Below are 25461 nucleotides of genomic sequence, written 5' to 3'. Positions count from 1 at the left end.
TTTCTGGTTGTGCAGGAGTCGCAGCAGTGGCTGGGAAGGCTGATCCCTGATAAACAGTGTCTGAACGACCAGTTGAAACAGGTTCAGCAGAGCAGTCTGCATCGTGAGTACAACACACACACCCTAACCCATCATGCGATCCTTAGACACACCTGTACCAAACTAACACGCAAACTTGTAGCTTTTTGGCGAAAATTGCCGTTTTTGAAGCCAAATGTGGCGTTCACGTGAATCATGTAAATCCAAAGACTTTTTATTGGGGCGGGGGGGATGTTTTGTTCACAAACGGTCTTTATTCTAGTGTATTAGTCACGTGTCGTTATTTGACCAGTCACAGTTAAACAGACAGCACGCTGCAGACGACGAGGCAGTACGGCGCTCACGGTGAGTATGAGTGCTGTCGCATTAACTTCTTGCTGCGGTTTTGAGCCTTAAGTTCGTCAAATCGAACAAAATCACCACTAAATAAAGTTTTCTGTCAAGGACTTCAGCAGATTTGCTTTTATAGATTTTCCCAAGACTCGTTGTGTTTTTATTTTTTGGGGCGGAAGTTGGGTTCGGAGCAAACACCGCCAGTATTTAACCCCGTTAAAACCTAATGTTAGCATTATAAATACTTACTCTGGTAAGAAATGGCCACCACTATGCTACAGCTTTACTTGTTTAAAATAAATCCCAGTAATGTTGATCTGGGCACTGGAAGATTTAAGGACGCTGGAGGAGGAATACGTGATGATAAAACGCTGATCTAGTTATAGCCTTAATGTGACCAGTGGAGCTCAGGTCTGAATCAATTATGACACCAAGATTTCTAACCTGGGTCTTTGTCTTTAGTCCTCTGGAGCCAATCTATTCTCCTTATTTCCAAAGACAATAGCTTCAGTCTTGTCTTTGTTTAGCTGGAGGAAGGTTGACTGCATTCAGTCATTCATTTGTTCTAACACTGACAGAGTGAGTCTAGGGGACCACAGTCACTAGGTGATGGAGCTAGATGGTGTCATCTGCAAAACTATGAGAGGTACTGTTGTTATTATATATATGACATTTTCTAATCAGAGGTGATTGAGAACATAGCAAACCTGCAGATTTCATAAATCAATATTCATTTATTCAAAATGTTACTCTCCTTCCCTTGGCTCTGCTCCGATGACCCTTTGGTTTTAGCTCTGGCTCCAAACTGACTTTAAAAATTCAGAAAGCTGAACAGAAATGCAAAGATTGCTTCATTTTCTCTGAACAATGTTTTTACATCGTAGACCGCTCTTCTGAGACTTCTTATTGGTTGTGTTTAAGAACTGAGTGATTCATCTTTTAGCTTTGTGGAAACACATGAGATACATCTAGATCAGTGTTATTCAACGCCGGGCTTCAAGGGCCGGTGATTAACAGGCTTCTGCAGAGCCTGATGAGCTGCTGCACAGGTGATTCAACCAGTGAATCTAGTTTGCTAGAGCAGAGAAACCACAAAAACGTGCTGGATACTGGCCATCGAGAATTGAATAGCCCTGATCTAGGGGGTAGGGCTAAATAAGTATACACTTCTCCCTACTCCTTTTCAAACAATTGCGTGGAATGATTTTATGTAATGTTGGTGAATGTATATGTTTGAAATAAAGTGAACTGAACTGAACTGAATCTAGAGTTCAAATGTTGCATTTAGCTGCAAAACTCTGACATACTTTTAAGAGTTTTCAGTAGCTAAAGCTCCAGTTGCAAATATTAGAATTGAAATGATTGGTGATGCTTTAACCTGAACTAAAACCATGAAAATCAGATCATCTGTTTTTCCTGTTTGTGTGAGGACCTTTTACTTCTGTTTGGAATAATGAGTTTCCATGGTGTGTTTGTAGGGGACAGTCTATCATCTCTACAGAAAGCCGTTGAGCAGAAAGAGAGCAGCAGAGAGCAGCTGAAAGAGCAGCTTGATGCTGTGGAGAGAGAGACCAGAGCTAAACTGCTGGAAATAGATGCGTTCAACACACAGCTGAAGGTAAACAAATATCAACATGTCACCGCTGTGCTGGATCATTTAAAGCCACTTAACTACCTAGTTTAAAAGTTAAAGTCCCATTAGTTGTCACACACACAGGTGTGTGTGCGAAATTTGTTCTCCGCGTTTGACCCATCCCCTGGGGGAGCGGTGAGCTGCAGACACAGCCGCGCTCGGGAACTATTTGGTGGTTTAACCCCCCAATCCAACCCCTTAATGCTGAGTGTCAAGCAGGGAGGCACTGGGTCCATTTTTTTCAAAGTCTTTGGGATGACCCGACCAGGAATCAAACCCCTGATCTCCCAGTCTCAGGGCGGACACTCTACCACTAGACCACTGAGAAAGGTCAGAAAAGTTTTATTATAAATGTAGTTAAATCAACTAATCTATGCTCAGCAGGATGTAAACATTTGCTTCAGCTTGTAAAAGTTCTAAATCATCAGATCTGCAGGTTACAGCCAAGCTCATAAACGACACCTGCTGTTAAAACAAAGAATCTTTTGGTCAACAAACAATCGGACATGAGCATGTCAAGACTAAATATTAACTTCATTTATATTTAGAACAAAGTATTGTACGTTTATGTAACATAAAAAATAGCATGTTTACTATTAAAATCCATCAGCTAAAGAAACACGGCCGACCGGAAAAGGGTGGCTTGCCAACTCCGAGTCGGGGGAGAGGTCCTACCTCAAGTGGAGGAGTTTAAGTATCTCGGGGTCTTGTTCACGAGTGAGGGTAGGAGGGATCGGGAGATCGACAGGCGGATTGGTTCAGCATCTGCAGTGATGCGGACGCTGAACCGATCTGTCGTGGGGAAGAGGGAGCTGAGCCAGAAAGCCAGGCTCTCGATTTACCGGTCGATCTACGTCCCAATCCTCACCTATGGTCATGAGGTTTGAGTAATGACCGAAAGAACGAGATCGCGGATACAAGCGGCCGAAATGAGTTTCCTCCGTAGGGTGGCCGGGCTCAGCCTTAGAGATAGGGTGAGGAGCTCGGACATTCGGGAGGGACTCGGAGTAGAACCGCTGCTCCTCCGGATCGAAAGGAGCCAGTTGAGGTGGTTTGGGCATCTGGTCAGGATGCCTCCTGGACGCCTCCCTGGGGAGATGTTTCGGGCATTCCTGCCGGCAGGAGCCCCCCGGGTCGACCCAGGACACGTTGGAGAGGTTACATCTGGTCCGGGAACGCCTTGGGGTCCTGCCAGAGGAGCTGGTGGAGGTGGCCGGGGAGAGGACGGTCTGGAGCTCCCTAGTTGGGATGCTGCCCCCGCAACCCGGACCCAGATAAGCGGAGGAAGACGGTGACGACAGTTAAAGAAACACTAATCCACTAATTAACTTTTTACTCTTTAAACTACATTCTGTCCCATTCTTCATATTGTGTGTGTGTGTGTGTGTGTGTGTGTGTGTGTGTGTGTGTGTGTGTGTGTGTGTGTGTGTGTGTGTGTGTGTGTGTGTGTGTGTGTGGTAGACAGCTGTGGTTAACTTTATTACATCAGAGGCAACAGTTTTATTTTTCTATTTAAATCTTGGACCGTGAGACAGGATTTATCCGGGGAAGTGAGACAGGTTGCAGCTAGGACAGTGAAACTGGTTGTATCCTGGAAAGTGAGACAGGTTGTAGCTTGGATAGTGAGACACTTTGTATAAGGGACAGTGAGACTGGTTGTGTCCTAGAAAGTGATACAAGTGGGATAATGAGAGGTTGTATCCTGGACAGTGAGACGGGTTATGTATGGGACAGTGAGATGGGTTATATATGGGACAGTGAACCACAGTCACCAATTCTTGTCATGTATCTATGTATGTATGATCTCAGAATTGTGTGTACTGAAACTCTTAATTTCCCTCTGGTATTAAAGTATTTTTGAAAATTGCAACTTAGACAGCGAGACAGGTTGTATCCTGGATAGTGAGATGGGTTGTATACGGGACAGTGAGACAGGTTGTATACGGGACAGTGAGACAGGTTGTATACAGGACAGTGAGACAGGTTGTATACGGGACAGCGAGACAGGTTGTATACAGGACAGTGAGACAGGTTGTATACGGGACAGTGAGACAGGTTGTAGACGGGACATTGAGACAGGTTGTATACAGGACAGTGAAAATTGCAACTTAGACAGTGAGACAGGTTGTATCCTTGACAGTGAGACAGGTAATATATGGGACGGTGAGACGGGTTGTATTCTGGACAGTGAGACAGGTAATATATGGGACAGTGAGACAGGTTGTATTCTGGACAGTGAGACAGGTTGTATCCTTGACAGTGAGACGGGTAATATATGGGACAGTGAGACAGGTTGTATTCTGGACAGTGAGACGGGTAATATATGGGACAGTGAGATGGGTTGTATTCTGGACAGTGAGACTGGTAATATATGGGACAGTGAGACAGGTTGTATTCTGGACAGTGAGACAGGACGAAGAGAGCAGGATCTGTTTTCTGGTTTTGTTCCAACAACGAGGAGGATGATAAAGAGCAGGAGGAGCACAGTGAGCTATAAATACATTCTCTAACAGTTTATCTAATCTAATCTGGTTGGCTGTCAGGATTATTTAGGGAAGGAGCCATTTTACAGATTTGGGAAAGTAGAGAACAAACCTGGTTTCCGTTTTTTCTGTGTCTCTGATGAAATGATCAGTCAAAGAGGTATAGATGGCAGATGTCCCATCTGTCCCTCCCCCATCACTGTCCTCTGTACCCACCGGGACTCACCCTCTTGGTTATTGTCTTTCATTCATTTGTTTCTGCTCCCTCTAACTGTCCTTTTTTTTCTCATTTTCTTCCTGTGTGATTCTTTGTTGAAACCACTTAATGAACCCGTCCTTCTATATTTTCTACTCCCTGTATTTACCTCCTACACTGGCATTTTGCTGCCATGCCAGTCTCTGTGTGAGTTCTATGCCAACCACTGTGCCAGGATAGAAGCCCTGCAACGCCAGCTTCAGGAGGAAGAGAAAGGGAGACAGGTAGAGCACACTGCCGCTGCTGGAATGGGGTGGTACTGCAGTTGGGATGATGAGGAGTAATAATCATAACAATGCTGCTGAGCCCAACCTCCAAGCCCCGTTACTTTTGTGATTTATTATCAAAATGGTGGAGTGAGTTTAGTTTAGTAGCCAGCAGAAGACATGCTCACATCCTGCTGATTCACCAGTTTGTCTCTGGTCCAGTAATGCCCAACGCGTCTGAGGAGGAGGCACAAACTAACCCATGCTTAGGCTTTGTTTGCCAGCAAAACCACAGACGCCAGATAGAAATAGAAATATTACAGTAGAGGTTATTTAAACTGTTATTATTAAAACCAATTGAAACTTACTACATACTGAGGACCATTTTCACAATTTTCCCTACAATGTGAGGACATTTTTGTGGTCCTCACTTTTTTTTAGAAGCTTACCAGTTGTTAAAGGTTTGGTGTGAATTAAGTTTTAGTTAAGGTTAGGAATAGGAATAGATCAGCATTAGTTATGGTTAGGGTTAGGGTATGGGTTGTATAACATAGTGGAGTCACAAAAATGAATCGAAGTCAATGGATGGTCCTCACTATGGTAGAAAGACAGACGTGTGTGTGTGTGTTGCATGTGTGTGTGTGTGTGTGTGTGTGTGTGTGTGTGTGTTTGTGTTGCATGTTGTGCGTGCTTGCGTGTGTGTGTGTGTGTGTTTCAGCACCAGGAGCAGGGACAGCTATAGGAGTGTTTATCAGCTGTCCCACTTAGCTATACTTTATGATAAAGGTCCACAAAGCAACCCAACCTTCACCCCCATCTCTCCAGCTTCTCCCTTTTCTTCTCTTCTGCTATTTCTCTATTTATATAACTTCTATTCTGCTTGAATTGGTGAAACAGTTAACAGTTTGAAAGGTGGTGAAATCTGTTGTTAATATTACAGCCATTATTGGATTTGCTGCTTACACTGGGGATCATTCAATTGTTAGATTGATGAACAGATGCAGCACTGAGGTGGTGATAATGGAGAACTGGAGGTTTTTATGCCTCAAGAGACTACATCTAAACCTCCTTCTGAAGAAAGTGAAGAAGGAAAGTCGATGTAATGATGTACTAACTTCTGATTTAACAAGTCGTCTGTATCTGCATGATGCGTAACAGCTAATGCGAGGTTGCTAACATGTTAGCCTGCTATGTTCAATGAAATGAGGAGGTTTTATCAGTTTTAATCAGTGATGCTGGTTAAACTCTGGTTATGAGTGCACACACACTTAATAGATTATCTAAAATCATCCTGACAGCAACGGTTGTTTAAAACCTAGACTTTCTTTTAAACCCTTCACAATAAGAGCCTCAGGCATATAAAACAACAAGAAAATAAACCATGTACATAACGTTTAAATGTAATTGAACAGACTTGTTCTTCTGTGTGCATCATGTTTTTGTTGACAACAATCAGCCTGGTGGATATTTGTTCAGTTATGAGACAGCAGGTGATAAGCATTATGTTATTTGATGAATATCATTCCTAATAAGAAGAAATTACCAATCAGAATACAGACAGCTTGTTAACCCAGTAATGTTGCTAGTCAGTAAAAAAATAAACAAAGAATATTTATAATAAAAATGTGTTTAAAAATATTGTAATAAAATTTTGGGAAAATGAAAACGTTTGAATAAAAATTATGAAAAATACGAAAGAAAATGAATAAGAATAGGTAATACAGGATCTGGCAAAGTGAAGGTATTGACGAAGAATCAACTGAATCAGCAGGAGGTCACAGCAGGGACTATTCTGCGATTTTTGGCCGTCACACAAGACTGCTCATGTCACACTGAGAACTCCAGATAGGTGGCACACTGTACGGTGCAAGTGTCAGTGAGCAAGACTGCCCGATGTCCCGCTTTAGCAGGGCACGCAACGTCATGAGCGTTACCCCCGAAAAGCATACGTCACTAAAAGCAGACAGCTAACCAAAACAAATCAGAAAAGAGAAAAAGGCTTGACTGTTATCACTTCTTTTCAGTGTCTCATGATCGAGCTCATCTTCCCCAAAGAGAAAGGATTGTTTTCAAGAAACCTCGCTTTGGCCTCAGACTCCAGCTGCAAGTCTTCATTTCCTGTCTTCAGCCTAAACAGCTGAGCTGTCTGCTTAACATTCATCCTTCTCATCCTCCTGTATACTTAAAAAAAACACGACAGGACTACAGAAAAGTGACACAAAATCTGACACAGATTGCTCCAATGTCTAAAGTTTTGCCATCAATTTCTGTCTCACTAAGTACTCCGCTTGGTGACAGCACATCGCTCCTTTTTCACATCAGCTGTCACTCACGCAACTTTCTGTCTCTTAGCAGCAAATTCAACTGAACCCATCTTTATCAGTTGAATATGTGAGATTTCCACCAGCATCAAAGAGATGTCATGTTTTTGTGTTTTCTTTTTTATGTTCATGAGCTCATCTCCTCTCACAGATCACAGAATCCTTAACCTTAATGCCAGAATCACGGTTTTGACAATTCACAAAAGCTGATGGTCTAAAAAGGTAGTTTAATTATTTGAACTATAACTTTGGTTTAACTTGGGCTATTAACAAAAATTAAAACTGGTGTTTAGTTAATAATATGCATTGGTAAAGTTGGCTGAAAATAGCACAGTGTCGTTCGGGCTTAAAGGAGACCACTGAGTCCACTGATCTCGGGCTCAGGGGGAGAGAGTTCCTGAGTCTGGGGGCCACAGCAGCAAATGATCTGTCACCTTTGGTCTTTAGCCTGGTGCTGCACAACCAGTAGGCTTTGGTCAGTGGACCTCAGGGACCTGCTGGGGGTGTAGGGACTAAGAAGATCACCAATGTAAGATGGTGCTTGTCCATGTAAGGCCCTATAGACCAGAACCAGGATCTTGAAATGAACCCTGAAGTTGACTGGCAGCCAGTGAACCTGGAGGAGAAGCGGGGTGATGTGGGTGTGTTTGGAGGACTTGGTCTGAAGCCGAGCACAGGCATTCTGAACCACCTGTAGACGGTTCAGGGAGGTTCTGCTCAGACACATGAAAAGAGAGTTACAGTAGTCTAAGCGTGAGGAGATGAAGGTGTGGATAACTGTCTCAAGTTCAGCGCGGGACAGAATGGGACTCAGCTTAGCAATGTTCCTGAGATGGAAGAAGGAAGAGCGAACAAGAGAACTGACATGAGACTCCAGGGTGAGAGCTGGGTCAAAGGTCACACTAGGTCTTGGCAATAAATCAAAAATGTATCATAATCGAATTATCTGACTCTTAGTGAGATCATTGTTCCATGTCAAGACATTTGATAATAAAAAAATATGTGTAAAAAGATGGTAGAGGATTCCTTTAAGGAGCTCAGGATGTGCTGAAGAGGAAGCAAATAAAGGAGGAAGAGCAGAGGCCCCAGCAAAGAACCTTGTGGGACACCATGGGTAGGGTAGGTGGTGGAGGACCTAAACTTGGAGACGGCCACAGAAAAGGAGCGCTCAGAAAGATAAGAGGAGAACCACTCCAGAGCAGTTCCTGAAAGGCCTACCCAGTCTCTCAGCCTCTCCAGTAGCAGGTGATGGTCAACAGTGTCAAAGGCTGCAGTCAGGTCCAGCAGGACCAGAACGGAACAGTCCCCTGCATCACTGTGAGTCAGAAGGTCATTAGAAACCCTAAGAAGAGCTATTTCAGTAGAATGAGCTCTACGAAAACCTGACTGGAAGCTATCATAGATGTTATGTTCATCAAGAGCAGCTGTGAGTTGTTTAGCCACAACCTTTTCCAAGATCTTGGAGATGAACGGAAGTTTAGAGATGGGTCTCAAGCTGCTATGGAGAGAGGGGTCGAGACTCGTTTTTTTAAGAAGTGGGTGGATTACAGCGTTCTTAAAGTAAGCAGGGACCTGACCAGAAACCAGAGAAGCATTAATTATAGAGAGCACGCTGGGACTGATGGACTGAAAAGCACTTTTAAACAAAGATGATGGTAAGATGTCGAGGGGGCATGCAGAGGTCTTCATAGAGTTACCTAGTTTGGTTAACTCAGGTTAAGAAACAGGAGTAAAGCTACCATATCTAGGATGATTGTCTTGCTGGTCTTACTACGCACCCAGCTGTCCTCCTTTGCTTGGCCCTGATACTGAATTACGTAACCGTAGCTCTGCTGTATCTAGTGATGTTTCAGCCACACGAGAAGAAGCTAGGAGTATGTCAGGTTACTTTATGTGGGTGAATGTGTGTCTGTTGTCTCATGTCACTTCCACTTCCTGTTTCAGGTGTTGTGGAGTTTTCTGTATCTTTGGCTGTCAGTCTCTTCTCTCATGTGGGTTTGCTGCCTGCGTTGTTGTAGTAACGGTGTGTTTTCTAACGGCACAGATGGTTGTCATGACTACTCAGAGCTGTCCTGCACCCTTTTCTGATTACCCATCTCCCCCATGTCTTCTTTTGTTAACTCATCCCACAGTAAAGTGCCTCATGCAAGCTCCGCCCCTTTGCCTTCACCAGCATTTTGGGTTTTGCTTGCATCAGTATCCAGTAGCAACAAAACCCTCCTCCAGTCACACCCCTTCTCTGTGCAAACATCTTTTGTTAAAAACAGTATTGTCTTCCTAGAATCTAGACTGTTTAAAATATATCATCAGATGTTCTTGAGTTTTTATTTGGACTTCTGCCACATTTCCTTTCTCTTCATGTCATATCTGACATTGAATAAAACTAGGAGTTGTAACAAATGAATGTAAATAACGGGACTCTGTGTACCAAGGGTGAGGGCCGGGTCAAAGGTCACACCAAGATTCCTGACAGAAGGTTTGGTGTGAGAAGCAAGCTGACCAAGAGAGTCTCTGACTTTGAGAACCAGCTTGTCTGGGGCACAGATGAGGATCTCAGTCTTATCTTCATTCAGCTGTAGAAAGCAGCCATTCAGGTTTTAATAGAGTCTAAGCAGGTGTGTAACAGCTGCAGCTTATGGAGCTTAAAGGAGATGTACAGTTGGATGTCATCTGCATAAAGATGGCAGGAGATTCCTTTGAAGGAGCTCAGGATGTGCTGAAGAGGAATCAGATAGAGGAGGAAGAGCAGAGGCCCCAGCACAGAGGGGGTGTCACTAAGTGGACACATTTGTTTTTGTGGGCTGCAGTACCAAAATTTGACCACCGGAGGTCAGTGTCACTTTTGTGCATCTTTAATAAACAAAAATACTTTGCAAGCAGTTTAAAAAGTCAAGAACAATCTTCAGCCAAAAGATAAAACACACACACACACAAAATAATAAACATTTACTGTAAATCCAGAGCAGACGGAGACATTCTTGCTCCATTTTTCTTCGTAACCATAACCTCTAAAAATCTGTTTGGCATTGTGTTTCATAATAGAAAAACTATGGCGTTAACATGTTGCCATGGTTACCTTCAGTGTTTGTAGCCACAGTACCACAGCAACAAGGGGCGGAGCTTGCTTCAGTCACCTGACAAATGTGCTACTGCTACTGGTGGTGTTGTTCCTGTTCATTGTTGATGGTAACCCGTAGCAACTAGCCTTCTGATCCCACTTCGTCCTCATTGTTGTTCCTTCCTGTTTCCCATGATGCTTTGCAGGAGTTGCGGGAGATCCACACCCGCCAGCAGAGGCTGAAACAGAAGGAGCTAGAGGGAGACACACACATACAGACACACACACTCCCTCACATGCAAACGCACAGTGAGAGAAAGTCTGCTGAACTGCAGGAGGGCGGGTGAGAGTTCTCCCAAATAAAATCAATGTTCACCAAAATCTAGATTCATCTGAAGTTTTGTTAAGTACCTATTTTCCAACCAACGTGCAGGCTGTCTTCACATGAAGCAGGAAGTTCAGCAGCTAAAGCCCCCAGCCCCGCCTCCGTCTCAGCATCGCACGCCTGGCTGAACAGAGTTACTCAGGAGGAGGAGGAGAGGAAGAGGAGAGGGATGGAGGAGAAGGAGGAGGGGAGGAAGGGAGTCGGGTCTCTAGAAGAGGAGGACGAGAACAGAGGCAAGAAGGACATGCAGGAGAAACTGAACAAGCTGTTCAGTCAGCCAGCTGATCCTTGGGCCTCGGCAGGTTGGTCACAGCCAGCATGAAAACAGCAACCATCATAAACCCAAGAATCTAGGGAACATGCTTCAGACATCCTTCAAAATAAGGCTCTAATGTGGCTGTTTTCCTCAGCTCTGGTAAACCTTCTCCACCAATAATACAAAAGGAATGTTTTCCTGTTGTTGTTATGGAAGAGACCTCAAGTTAATCCCAACAGCACAGACATATGCTGAGTGAAACTATCAAAGCACTTGATGAACCGAGTTAAGATTAACATAAATATACAGTGGTGTGAAAAACTATTTGTCCCCTTCCTGATTTCTTATTCTTTTGCATGTTTGTCACATAAAATGTGTCTGATCATCAAATACATTTAACCATTAGTCAAAGATAACACAAGTAAACACAAAATGCAGGTTTGAAATGATTTATGTTTTTTTTATTATTTAGGGAGAGAACAAAATTCAAACCTACTTTGCCCTGTGTGAAAAAGTAATTGCCCCCTGAACATAATAACTGGTTGGGCCTCCCTTAGCAGCAATAACTGCAATCAAGTGTTTGTGATAACTTGCTACGAGTCTTTTACAGCGCTCTGGAGGAATTTTGACCCACTCATCTTTGCAGAATTGTTGTAATTCAGCTTTATTTGAGGGTTTTCTAGCATGAACCGCCTTTTTAAGGTCATGCCATAGCATCTCAATAGGATTCAAGTCAAGACTTTGACTAGGCCACTCCAAAGTCTTCATTTTGTTGTTCTTCAGCCATTCAGAGGTGGATTTGCTGGTGTGTTTTGGGTCCTTGTCCTGCTGCAGCACCCAACATCGCTTCAGCTTTAGTTGACGAACAGATGGCCGGACATTCTCCTTCAGGATGTTTTGGTAGACAGTAGAATTCATGGTTCCATTTATCACAGCAAGCCTTCCAGTTCCTGAAGCAGCAAAACAACCCCAGACCATCACACTACCACCACCACATTTTACTGCTGGTATGATGCTCTTTGTCTGAAATGCTGTGTTACTTCTGTGCCAGATGTAACGGGACATTTGCCTTCCAAACAGTTCAACTTTTGTCTCATCAGTCCACAAGGTATTTTCCCAAAAGTCTTGGCAATCATTGAGATGTTTCTTAGCAAAATTGAGACGAGCCCTAATGTTCTTTTTGCTTAACAGAGTTGTTCTCATTTGTTCTTGAATTTCTTTGGATCTTGGCATGATGTCTAGCTTTTGAGGTGCTTTTGGTCTACTTCTCTGTGTCAGGCAGCTCATATTTAAGTGATTTCTTGATTGAAACAGGTGTGGCAGTAATCAGGCTTGGGGGTGGCTACAGAAATTGAACTCAGGTATGAAACACCACAGTTGGGTTATTTTTTAAAAAGGGGGGCAATTACTTTTTCACACAGGGCAATGTAGGTTTGGATTTTGTTCTCTCCCTAAATAATAAAAACCATCATTTCAAAACTGCATTTTGTGTTTACTTGTGTTATCTTTGACTAACGGTTAAATGTGTTTGATGATCACAAACATTTTTTGTGACAAACATGCAAAAGAATAAGAAAACAGGAAGGGGACAAATAGTTTTTCACACCACTGTAGATAGATAAGGAAACGAGATAAATAAATAATTCTCAGCCACAGAACTTAAGATAAATGCGTCTTTTTGTTTTTGTCTAATTGCAGCGGAGAAAGCTCCAGGCTCCAGTGTGTTTGAGCAGAAAGCATCGAGCAGCGGCTTCGACCAGCAGCAGCAGCAGCCAGTGAAGGTGGTCTACTACAGGGCTCTGTATCCATTTGATGCTCGCAGCCACGATGAGATCAGTATCCAGCCTGGAGATGTCATCATGGTGTGTAACCTGCACTCATGTCACACGTGTCCTGTTCATGTTGGATTTATCTCTGCATTTGTGTTAAAGCCTCCTGAAGTGTGTTTGTGTGTGAATGACCGTCTGCTTTAATGTTTTATTTCTCTCCTCCGCTCTGCAAACTGAAGGTGAAGGGGGAGTGGGTAAGTTCTTGCCCCCCGCCCAGTGCCGTTTTGTGTTTCCACCAATCACAAGCCAGTGCATTCATCTCATGCCCTGCTCATGTTCATCTGTCCTCTAGCGGATGAATGTCCCTTACTAAAGTGGGAATGCTGTCACGTGTTTATGTTGACCTAATCATTTTGTTTCAGCTATCTTTATGAATGAACCCCCCATCTTTACCATTAAAGCAACACCAAAGAGTTTAGCTGCTTTGCAGCTCTCACTCTTCCTGAAGCCGTGAATTGTGACACAAAACTAAAATATGGGGAAATAAAAGTTGTGTAGATTCTCAGCCTCCACACTGATGCTAAACACTGCTGACTGGATGTCAGTGTGTTGCTCCACTTATCCCATAACCCGCTACAGCAGGGGTGTTTTATTCTGGGCCTGGAGGACCGGTGTCCAGCACGTTTTAGCTTAAACCCTGCTTCAACACACCTGATTTCAATCAGTAGGTGATTAACAGGCTTCTGCAGAGCCGGATGAGCTGCTGCACAGGTGATTCAATCACTGAATCTAGTGTGTTAGAGCAGTGAAACCACTAAAACATGCTGGTTAGCGGCCCTCGAGGCCTGGAATTGAATCCCCCTGTGGTACATTTGAAATAAAAATCCTTCAGTTTGACCAGCACATATTTACCTACATATAATGAGTGTCTTTTATATTAAACACCTTCTTGGTAACAATGATTAAATTAATAAATTTAGTAGAATAAGTTATAATTAAACAGGAAAATAAATGTAAAGCTGGTATTGTTTGTTGTCTTCAATGGAAAAATTTAAGAATGACATCTTTTGTTGAGAAATGAAAAATCTCATGAGATTATTGCAAAACCAGATGACCCTTTGGATGTGAGGTGAAAGGCACTCATGTAGCAACAGACTAAATTTTAGCCCAGTGTCTTTAAAATGGATTCAGATGAAGGGTCTTGGCCATCTTGAATTGAGCTGACTCCAGAAGTGAGTCAGTTGTGGGCGCACGTCTGCTGATTTAATTTCTGACATTTTGAGAGAGATAAATAGATGTGAAGGACCTTTCTCTCCATGCTTGTGGATTTAGTGAACCTGCCTCCTGGAGTTAAACTCTGAAAGCTGTTTGTTTATTTCACAACTCATGTTTCTAATAGCATTGTGAGAAAATATCGGTACACTGAAATATACAATATTTCATGATAGATTTTTGAAAGGGTTGTATTGATTTTTCTTTTTGATTGAGAATTTATTTGCAAACATTTCCTTTATTTCTTTTGTGTAGTGCAATTCAGACTCTGACTGCTAGGTGGCAGCAGTTCACTGCCTTCATTCTGATGGAACAATGCGCTGTTGCTGGAACACTAGGTGTGGCGTGGACGTGTCTTGCTTGAGTTTTCCAATTAAATTCGGTCCTAAAATTACAATTATGTGGGTTTTAGTATCACAGTACATCATATCATCTCCACTATTGTGATGTATGTTGTTTCACCAGATTCTTGCAAATACACACCCCTAGTCTCTTGTGTTGAGCTCATTATTGGGATTGTCCAGATAACGTTCTAGTTTTAACTTGATCAGGATGAATGTTTACTGTGCTGCAGTAAAACTATCACCCACTGGCACTGGCTAGTTCAGCCCTGCTACCTGGCCTAAAGCTTGATGAAGCACATCTAGTGTTTCTGGCCTAATTAAATCACACCCTTTGCTCTGATAGGTGGATGAGTCACAAACGGGTGAGCCTGGGTGGCTCGGGGGTGAGCTCAGAGGCAGGACCGGTTGGTTTCCAGCTAATTATGCAGAGCGTATACCCGACAGCGAAGCCCCAATCAGCCTCCGCTCCACTTCCTCAACCACACCCACTTCAGCCCCGCAGCCCATGACCACGCCCCCTCCGGCTCCTGGACACACCTCCTCATCCACATCATCTGGCAACAGTAACTGGGCAGACTTCAGCACCACGTAATTCCCCCACACGACAACATGATCTGACTTAAAAACTTTTTGGATGAGAATGAAGATTTTTCTGTGTAAATGTTTCCAGATGGCCCTCAAACACAACAAGCCAATCAGACAGTGAAGGGTGGGACGCTTGGCCAACTTCTTCAGCCAATCAGAATCCATCTCTCAGTGTTCCATCTGCACAGCTACGACAACGCTCCGCCTTCACACCTGCAACTATGACAACAGGCTCCTCCCCCTCTCCTGTACTAGGACAGGTAGTGGAAACATTGTCTCAGATATTGATAAAGTCATTGATCACACGAGTCACAGATGACCATGAGCTGCGATATCTGTCTGTCAGGGAGAGAAGGTGGAAGGGCTCCAGGCTCAGGCTTTGTACCCCTGGAGAGCAAAGAAGGACAACCACCTTAACTTCAACAAAAACGAGGTAGAACCCTCATCACTGCCACACGATAACAGGAAACTGTACATTTGCCTGATGGCGTGGATGTTAATGTTGATGCAGATAATAACAGTGTTGGAGCAGCAGGACATGTGGTGGTTGGGAGAACTTCAGAATGGACAACGAGGCTGGTTCCCCAAAAGTTACGTCAAACTCATCTCGGCCAACGTGACCGTTCCCCCCAGCACTGTAGCTCGAAATAAAAACACAAGGTAGGGTCGAAACCTCCGCTCTCGCCATATTTATCCCATGAAAGTCACAAAAGTTTGAATTTACGTATGTCTCACATCTCTTAGTGAATCTGGAATGTCAGAAAGCCCACCCAATGGAAAACGCCCCTCATCTTCTCCGACAAAATCCTCCGACACCGGAGAAGGTACCTCATGGAAACATTTCAGTACATCACAAATATAACGCATCTATTATTTACACTTTACTTTTCTTTTCCTACAGAATATGTGGCCATGTACACCTATGAGAGCACAGAACAGGGAGACCTGAGCTTCCAGCAAGGAGACATCGTCATGGTGACCAGGAAGGAAGGAGACTGGTGGACAGGCACGGTCGGAGGAAAGACTGGAGTCTTTCCGTCCAACTATGTTAAGCCACGCGATTCATCAATAGAAGTGAGAGCTCACTTTGATTAGTTAGTTTCCAGATCATTTGAAAGAAATGTTTGTAATCTCTCTACATCCTTATCTGAAGTCACTGGGACCCGCAGGGAAGACCGGCAGTCTGGGGAAGAAACCAGGTCAGTGCTTACAGCCTGAAGAGTTCCTTTTACTTTTCTCTAATGATGTAAATTCATTTTCTCTGAATCTACCTTGCATTCTGTTGGAAATAACTTTTGTAGTTAAAGCTCCAAAGCAGGAAAACAAACCCGCTTCTCTTTTTCAGAGATCGCTCAGGTGATTGCAGCCTACACGGCAACAGGAGCAGAGCAGCTGACGCTAGCTCCAGGACAGCTCATCCTCATCAGGAAAAAGAACCCCGGGGGCTGGTGGGAGGGCGAGCTCCAGGTACTCAAGTCATGTTCACATGCGTCAAGTCTGACTTGGTTATTTACCTCCCTATAAGAAACTGGGTTTGAATGGAACAGGTTTTTGTTGTTTTTATGAGGTTTGTGGATTAGTGTCTGATATGTGGTCACTTCACTGATCCAGGCTCGAGGGAAAAAGCGCCAGATTGGTTGGTTTCCAGCCAATTATGTGAAGCTTCTGAGTCCAAGCACCAGCAAAACCACACCAACAGAACCAACTCCTCCCAAACTGGCTCCTGCCAGCACAGGTACACACTACTCCAGAACACATGTTTGTGTGCCGTTTTAGATTTGGGGCTATGGTTCAGGAAAAAGATGGAATAGGTCCCCTGGAGCGGGGTGGAGTCTTTTCCTCAAGCAGAGTCTTGACGTGTAGTTCATGAGTGTTGGTAGGAGGAAGCAAGATACAGACTTCTGCTGTAAGGTGGTAAGGAAGAGAGAGTTATACATTTTGGAGCTCCTTAACCATAACAACCCAAACCTGGGAGACCTGGGATGGATCCGTCTGTGAGGCAGATGTTGCTAAAGTGGTCAAACGTCATCTCTGGATGAGCTCTATTCCAGGTATCTGTCGGCTGTGGGACTGTCCTGGCTGGCACGTCTCTGAAACTGCCACAGAGGTCATAACAGTTATAACTGTGTGTATATAAATGGCCTGTATTTGTATAGCACCTTCTTAGGGTTGTACGACCCCCCAAGGCACTTTACAACACAATCAGTCACACACTGATGATTATGAGCTACGCTTAGCCACGGCTGTCCTGGAGCGCGCTGACAGAGGCGAGGCCTGCTGAACACTGGTGCCACCGACCCCTTTGACCACCACCAGCAGGCAAGGTGGTTAAGTGTCTCGCCCAAGGACATGATGGAGCCTGGCCAGAGCAGGGATTGAACCTGCAACCTCCCGATTACTGGACAACCCGCTCTACCTCCTGAGCTACTGCTGTCCCAACATAACAGCTTTGTCCAGTTAATTGCTTTTCGTGCCCTTCACCTGTAATTTAGTAGCAGTTGAGCATGACAGCAAATGAAATGTCATGAGCATTCACAGTCAGATCAACAACAGGCACTCCCTCTCACTCACGGTTCAGCCAGACCTCACCTACATGCCGTTTACGGTTAACTGACTATTAACCATTAAGAGCATCAATAGTCAGTTAGACATTCTGGAAACGTGCATGTCTATATATATAAATCTGGTGTGTGTGTGTGTGTGTGTGTGTGTGTGTGTGTGTGTGTGTATATATATATATACCAGATTTAATTTTCTGTCTCCCAAAGAAGGTAAAGGGAGTTTGTGATAGACAAGAAGCACAGCTTAAAGATTCATTAGCTGTACTGTTCATTATTCATAAAACTTTGTCAAAGCAGCTTTCTACAAAGCCACAACCAAGAGCTCTGATTTCTGAGCCTGCCCCCAGTGGCAGCAGCAAGAGCCAGTCACAGTTACAGCTTTACATTAAGGACCAAGAAAGAATCCTTTCGGTTTGCAGCTAGCATGTTGTCCCCTTGCATGTGGGTTTTCTTCGGTACTCCGGTGTATTCTCACAGGAGAACTATGAATTTAGGTCATTTGGATCAAAGCTTCTGCTGCATGAATAAATGTAAACAATCCAGCTTTAATCATCCCTGTTTCCTGTCCTGAAGGTCTGTGTCAGGTGATCGGCATGTACGACTACGTGGCCCAGAACGACGACGAGCTGGCCTTCCAGAAGGGTCAGGTGATCACAGTGCTCAACAAGGATGACTGTGATTGGTGGAAAGGAGAGCTGAATGGGAGAGAGGGCCTGTTTCCTAGCAACTACGTCAAGCTGACCACAGACACTGATCCGAGCACACAGTGTGAGTACAAGCACACACAGCCTTCCCTGCAGAGTGCGTCTCACACTGACACACACACAGAGCGTCCTAAAATTAACATACAATGTACACACTGAAATACACACACACACACACACACACACACACACACACACCCCAGAGCCAGGTGTGGAGATGCTGTCCCTCTCTGACTTTGACCCCAGGCTGCTTTCACCTTCACACTCTGTTGGGCCTCTTTGATAGCCCCACTGTGATGCACCACCTCTGGGTGGTGTCTGTGTATATTTGTATGTTGTGTAAGTGCATGTTTGTTTGTTTGCATGCTTCAGTGTGCACGAGCCTCTCTTCTCCCTGCATGTTTTCCCCCAGCACGATCCACCAGATTGAGTATCTACAGCAGGTCAGAGAGCCAATAAACCAAAAACTAGAACACTTACAACACAGCTGTGCCAGAAAAACACGATCATCATTTTATTGTAGACACACAAGGACGTCTGAGCAGAAGAACAGTTGTTTGTCAGTGACTTTAAGCAGCTGTTTTGTCAAATGTTTGCGTCAGAACTCACATCAATAAGAAGTGCCTGAATATTAAATCACATATTCAGTTTTAATGTATAAACAAATACAACCAAATCTGAAATAATCTATTTAGTTTAGATGTACTTGACCAATAAAAGTTAATTCACTGCTGGTTTTCCTCCTAATTCAAGCGTTTACATTAAATTGTCCTCCATGTTTGTTTGAACACGTCAATCCAAGTGAGTCCTGTTTTAACACGATCATGCTACATGGTTCTATTTATTTCATACATATTACAGTATCTGTATTCTAGACTATAATAATCTGTTTAAGAACGAATTTTCAAACATATTATGGGATGTTCCGATCCATGAGCCGCTGATCCTTATTGGCTGATCTCGTGTGTGTGATCAGCCAGTTCTGACTTCCCGTGCTGATTACCTGTAGCTCATATTTTGCAGCCAGCGGAGACCGTGTGTGTGCGCAGCGTTGCGTCTCCCAATGCTTTTCTTTCACACTGCTCTGGTTCACGGCACAATGACATGTCTACCAAACGAACTATCACTTTTCCTCACCAACACTTGTCTGTATTAGCATGACCGTCACGAGGCTGAACAAATGACCTGAAAAAGAATTAAATTCATGATGCTAGCCTTTCTCGGTGGTGAAAAACACCAAGCTCCACCCACTGATCTCTCACTAGGAGACACTACTGGTAATACAATCAAAGCCGAGACTTACTTGAGCCTTTGCTCTTTAGCCTGTTGAGAGCTTTAATGTTTTAAATCTGTTAGCTTGTAACTGAAAGCAGCTCCATTTTTAAGGGTTTTCAACTGCAGCATGTTGGTGCAGATTCTCAGACGCTCTGGACATGATGATCTCGAGGGTTTAGCTGACAACAGCTGGACTTTCCTGGTTATCTGGAAGACATTTGCCTCTCATCCAGGATGCTCCTTTGGTTCTGTACATCTCCTTTAAGCCCCATGAGATGTCTAAGCTGCTGCTGTTACACACCTGCTTAGACTCTATCAAAACCTGGATGGCTGGGAGCTTTCTTCAGCTGAATGAAGATAAGACTGAGATCCTCATCTGTGCCCCAGACAAGCTGGTTCCCAAAGTCAGAGACTCTCTTGGTCAGCTTGCTTCTCACACCAAACCTTCTGTCAGGAACATTGGCGTGACCTTTGACCCAGCTCTCACCCTGGCTTCTCATGTCAGTTCTCTTGTTCGCTCTTCCTTCTTCCATCTCAGGAACATTGCTAAGCTGAGTCCCATTCTGTCCCGCGCTGAACTTGAGACTGTTATCCACACCTTCATCTCCTCACGCTTAGACTACTGTAACTCTCTTTTCACGTGTCTGAGCAGAACCTCCCTGAACCGTCTACAGGTGGTTCAGAATGCCTGTGCTCGGCTTCAGACCAAGTCCTCCAAACACACCCACATCACCCCGCTTCTCCTCCAGCTTCACTGGCTGCCAGTCAACTTCAGGGTTCATTTCAAGATCCTGGTTCTGGTCTATAGGGCCTTACATGGACAAGCACCATCTTACATTGGTGATCTTCTTAGTCCCTACACCCCCAGCAGGTCCCTGAGGTCCAGTGATCAAAGCCTACTGGTTGTGCAGCACCAGGCTAAAGACCAAAGGTGACAGATCATTTGCTGCTGTGGCCCCCAGACTCTGGACCTCTCTCCCCCTGAGTCTGAGATCAGTGGACTCGGTGGTCTCCTTTAAAAAGCAGCTGAAGACTCACTTGTTCAAGCTGGCTTTTGGATGACCTTCTTCAACCCCTCTCTCTTTATTCTGCTCTCCCCACCTATTCCACCTTCCTCAGGATCCACTGATTTCCCTCTTTCCTATTCACTCTCTCTCTTAACATTTTTTCTTTTAAATCGCAATTGCTTATTTTTGCTCATTTTAAATATATTTTTAAACATTTTCTAAATGCTTTTTTATATTTTTACATTTTTTTTTTTTCATTTTTGTTTTTTTGAAGTGCCTCGTGATTTTTATCTTGAGAGGTGCTATAGAAATGATATTTTCTTCTTCTTCTTCTAAACCTTGGGTTGTGAGTAGGAGGCTTAGAAGTTGTGGTCAGAAGTCTTTTACTGTTTTTCTCTTGAAAAGAAGGTAAAGGATGTTTTTGTTTAAATGACGGGATGTTATTGTTCCTTTTCCCCAGATCATGTAGCCAATAGAACTCATAACTACATAGAAAGATGCTCGACCAGCCCATGTGATCGTATCGATGATCAGCAGCAAAAGGGCTGGCTGGAGCATCCCTAGTATTGTTGTTTAATCACTTCAAAGATCCTCTGCGCATAATCCAGTCAACACTTGGTGCTCGACAGCAGTGTTGGGAACGTTACTTTAAAAAAGTAATTAGTCATAGTTACTGATTACTTTGTCAAAAAAGTAACTCAGTTACTAACTGAGTTACAAGATCATAAAAGTAACTAATTACCAACAAAAGTAACTACTTAGTTACTTTTTTCATTAAAGAATGCAAGAATTACTACAATAGTGAAATATAAATGACTAATGACTGGAACATAATAAAATGTATGTCCAAATGTTTTATATAAACCTGAATAATTTAAACAAATACGCACTTAACAGGAGGAACTACTAATAGGAACATTACACTAATCTAGACTATTAAAAGGTCACTGTGTGATATTTAACAAGACCCCAATCAGCTAAAATTTAAAATTGCAAATAGAAACACCTGTAAAGGTTCCCGAGCCTTTAAATGGTCTCTCAGTCTAGTTATGTTACAGAAATAAATGTAATGTTGTACAGCATTCTAATTTTTCCAGCTTCACATAATTGTGTGTTTTTAGTAGCATTTCTGTTGCTGGTAATCTAGTATCGGTTAAATAAATAAATAAAATCCTTTAAAATGACACTAGAAGAGGCACAAGCCTGATGGAGGACTTAAATGTACTAACTTGGGTCAGACCCAACCACAGAAGAGCTGAAGCTGGGTGATGAACACACACAGGTAGTTCTAATAACACCTGAGCTCCATGCCGTCTGAGACTGATGCATCAGTGTTACAGCGGGACTAAAGACATGATCAGAAACAGGTTACAGCTGGATGATCTAGGAAGACAGAAGATCAGGACGTCTGAGCGGTGAACAGGTGAGCGGACCTTCGGGACGTCCCGCTGTCACGCTAAGAAGGGCACGGCTGCAGATCCACAGATTCGCTGCTGCAGCAACAAATCTGCGGGGGGTCTGCAGCCGTAGACTATTCATCACGTCTTCCACGTTCTTCACGGGCCGTGATGCTCCTGATCAGCTGATGACAGCTTCAACACACCGCGCTGCTTAACGCACGCATTTTCTTATCAGTAACAGAAACGACGTTTTGATAAAAGAAGACGTAATTAATTAGTTTGCTCGTTACAGAAAGAAATATTTTTATTAACGCGGTTATTTTAAACGGAGTTATTCCCGTTGTGTCTACAGAATGCAGCGACTGAGACCGTGAGGGTCTCCGCCCACCCGGTCAAGCATCATGGTGTTTGTAAGTGCGTTACCGACAACTCTCTCTCCCTGGCTGCAGCTGAAGTGTGGTGGTCAGAAAGCCTCACACTGCTGCTCAACGTTCGACAAGCACATAGTAACGCACAACGTTCCGTCCCCAGTAACGGTAACGGCGTTGCAACGGCGGGAAAAGTAATTAATTAGATTATTCCGTTACCTATAAAAGAACGCCGTTAGAAACGCCGTTATACTTAAACGGCGTTACTCCCAACACTGCTCGACAGCAAAGAACAATAATACTAAAAAAGCAAAAAGAAGACTGGAGCACTCAAAGTGACAAAAAATAGGTGCAAGCACAAAAAAAGACTAACGTTTCGACGTTGAAATGTTAGTCTTTTTGCGTGCTTGCACCTATTAAATTTTTTGTCACTTTGAGTGCTCCAGCCTTCTTTTTGCTTTTTTAGTATTATTGTTTATTTGTACTCGACTAACAGAAAGGGGCACAAAGCTTCCACTGATGTCTGAATTTGTTCCAGCAGAAAATGATCCCAGAACAAGAGCTCGTTAGAGGAAGGGCAGAATACCCTCTCTGGATGTAAACAAAGGAATTCTGCTGCTAGATCGATCAGATTGTTTAAAAATGAACAGCAAGTTGGGAGAGGACCAGTAGAAACTCAGAAAGTGTCTGTTACCATGGTGATAGACTCAGAAAACGACTTTACCTTTCTGTCTGGAACACCTGAGGTTTCCCTGAACTCAGGAGGGATCCGTCCTGTCTTCGACATAAACTCACCTGCCTGCTGTAGATCTTGTTTTCCCACCTGGTCACAGCACAACACCACACTGTCCGCCTGCTGCATGCTCCACCCACCTAGCACCTGACTGGACGTTGTTGTTCTTGTTGTTTTGTTTAGTTGTTTTTTTTGTTGATGTTGTTGTTGTCGTCCTCTCTCTAGGATCATATCATTACCCAGAACCCCCCTCTCCTCAAAGCCCTCAAAGAGACCCACTAGGCCACGCCCACTAGGCCACTCAACCAATGGGACAGCAGCAAGAGGTCACATGACCCGGAAATGGCAAGCCTCCACCAGTAGAAGCCAGAGGCAGACAGACATACAGACAGACAGTAATGTTAATGACACCCAAATCTCTGTCTATGCATGGCTCTGACTGGACTTATCCAAACAGCACTGCTCAGCAGGAGGAGATCAGTAGTCCTCCTCCTCCTCCTCTTCCTCCTCCTCCTCCTCCTCTTCCTGATTCATCTGTCTCAACATGTTTAGCTAAGAAATGATGGGAGGAGTGGAGAGCGCTGAAGGAGAACTAATGAACTCCTCCCTCTAAGATTGGACTCAAGATCATAGTGACTGTAAACACACACACACACACACACACACACACACACACACACACACACACACACACACACACACACACACACACACACACACACACAGAGTTGTACATGCAGGGTGAAGTGGATAGTGGGTCGTGTTGTGGCTTTATGAGAGATTCTGTCATTAGAATCATTCTTTCAGCTCATCCCAACCCCTTAAACCCTCGCTCCCGTTGCGTCAGTCAAACGGTCTGGCTCCTTCCCCGACTAACACTTCCCCTCCCACAGCTTCACAGAAAGACCCACTATCTGCTGGAGGACAAGTCTCAGGGTTAAACTCTCTCCTTGCTCAATGCCAAAGACTCTAACCCCCCCTCCCGAAGGAGAGAGGAAGCTCTGAGACTCGTCCCGCAGCAGCTGCAGGTTCAGTCTCAGACCACTCCTCTCTGTACGCCTCCTCTAAGAAAGGAGGTATAGAAGGAAGTGAGTGGCTGGAATGGGACTCAGCCTGAAGCTGCATAGCATAAAAACTAACCAAAACACACACACACTCATAATGTTTTAATCCACTTTAGCCTAACCTTCTGACTGTGTATTAATGTTTTTATTTGTTTACATGTTTATTGTTGTCTGTTGCTATGATGGAATGCAGTCACACCATGAAGAGCTTGACAGGTCTGGTACTTTACTGTGGTGAAACGGTTTGGCGCATGGCTGCTGTCGGACTTTTGAATCATTCCACAGAATCAAGTCATCTGACCTTCTGGGAGGTTTTTGCTCTTATGTCTGCCATTTTAATTTGTGATTATCTGAAAGTTTAGACATTTCTTCTTCATGTTTATGTCCCCCAAACACAGTTCAGCGTGTCAGAGTGCTTCTGTCACGGCCCGTCACTGGTTATCAGACACGTATCCACAGAGTGAGCCACATTAACAAGCCCTTGGCAGCCATGCGCCATCATTTCACCCTGGTAACATGTTTCAGTTCTATGGCGGCCTATAAGGGTCACGTGGATGCTTGTTTGTTTCCCATTTTTCAGAACAAAATTCTAAATTTCCAGAGTAAAGCTAAAGTGTGTTGCGAATGTTAGAAGGTGAAGCCAGTTGTTATTGTTGTGTCTGAGGGTTCTAGTGATGGGTTTAGTACTACATGTTGTCCTGATTCAGTCTCAGGCTCAATTATAAAACTCATTCATCTTTAAATCCTTCAAAATAAAAGTCTAAATACCTCACAATACTTACTGAAAACAGCGTATTAATATCAGAATTCAGTGAAGCTCAGATCTCATAATAAGTAATTTTTCTTGCTATTTTTCTTTATTATTAAAACACTTTTATAGTCATTTTCCTCATTGCAGCCATCTTAAATCTTAATGTTTCAACATTAAGATTTGAATCTTAACATTTTGTTTTATAAGACTAAAGTGGGAAACAGACTAATGTTTTTTGGCCCTACAAGGCTGCCTTACAGTTCAGTCTCTCTAACTGGGGGTTTGTTGCAACTTCAATCCGTTTATTTCTGTGTCATGTTACAGAATCAGCAGCTGTGTGTCAACCTAACAGAAAGCACTGCCTCACTTTCAGCTCATATGCCGTCATTTACCTGTAACCATGGCAACAAGTGTTAGCACCCAATGTCATCTTTTTGTTTGTTTGCATAGCAACAGACTAGTATTATAGGGACTGCCGTATCATATCTGTATAGTTCTGTTTTTGTTTGTTTATTCAGACAGTATTGTGACTTTATTGTTGACCTAAAAGACTTTTTTTTTTTTATAAATAAGCGACATCGTCTGACTCTTACAGACATGCTTGAATCCCATTGGCTATTCGGGGCATCAGTATTGGAAGTAACGCTCTCTGATTGGT

At 43.6% G+C, this 25461-nt stretch overlaps 1 protein-coding gene across 6 annotated transcripts in view; it reads left to right on the top strand.

Annotated features, from left to right (window-relative positions):
* Positions 1-25461, top strand: part of itsn1 (intersectin 1 (SH3 domain protein)) — an 85021-nt gene that overhangs the window by 40709 nt on the left and 18851 nt on the right. For 2 of the 6 annotated variants that reach the window (XM_070542601.1, XM_070542598.1), the window contains exons 16-32: positions 16-103; positions 1851-1990; positions 4885-4968; positions 10536-10672; positions 10763-11016; positions 12669-12832; positions 12979-12993; positions 14699-14943; positions 15026-15200; positions 15287-15373; positions 15452-15600; positions 15685-15764; positions 15842-16014; positions 16094-16139; positions 16286-16407; positions 16552-16675; positions 18075-18269. In XM_070542601.1, the coding sequence (XP_070398702.1) occupies positions 16-103; positions 1851-1990; positions 4885-4968; positions 10536-10672; positions 10763-11016; positions 12669-12832; positions 12979-12993; positions 14699-14943; positions 15026-15200; positions 15287-15373; positions 15452-15600; positions 15685-15764; positions 15842-16014; positions 16094-16139; positions 16286-16407; positions 16552-16675; positions 18075-18269 (2278 nt within the window). The remainder of the gene's footprint in view (positions 1-15; positions 104-1850; positions 1991-4884; positions 4969-10535; positions 10673-10762; positions 11017-12668; positions 12833-12978; positions 12994-14698; positions 14944-15025; positions 15201-15286; positions 15374-15451; positions 15601-15684; positions 15765-15841; positions 16015-16093; positions 16140-16285; positions 16408-16551; positions 16676-18074; positions 18270-25461) is intronic. The other 4 variants (XM_070542602.1, XM_070542599.1, XM_070542600.1 and 1 more) reach the window with 3 other exon arrangements.

This window comes from Nothobranchius furzeri, chromosome 12 (assembly GCF_043380555.1).
Source record: "Nothobranchius furzeri strain GRZ-AD chromosome 12, NfurGRZ-RIMD1, whole genome shotgun sequence".
In the NCBI taxonomy this organism is placed as follows: Eukaryota; Metazoa; Chordata; class Actinopteri; order Cyprinodontiformes; family Nothobranchiidae; genus Nothobranchius; species Nothobranchius furzeri.
The sequence above is the reverse complement of the archived record's forward strand: the minus strand, read 5'-3'. Positions and strand labels throughout refer to the sequence as shown.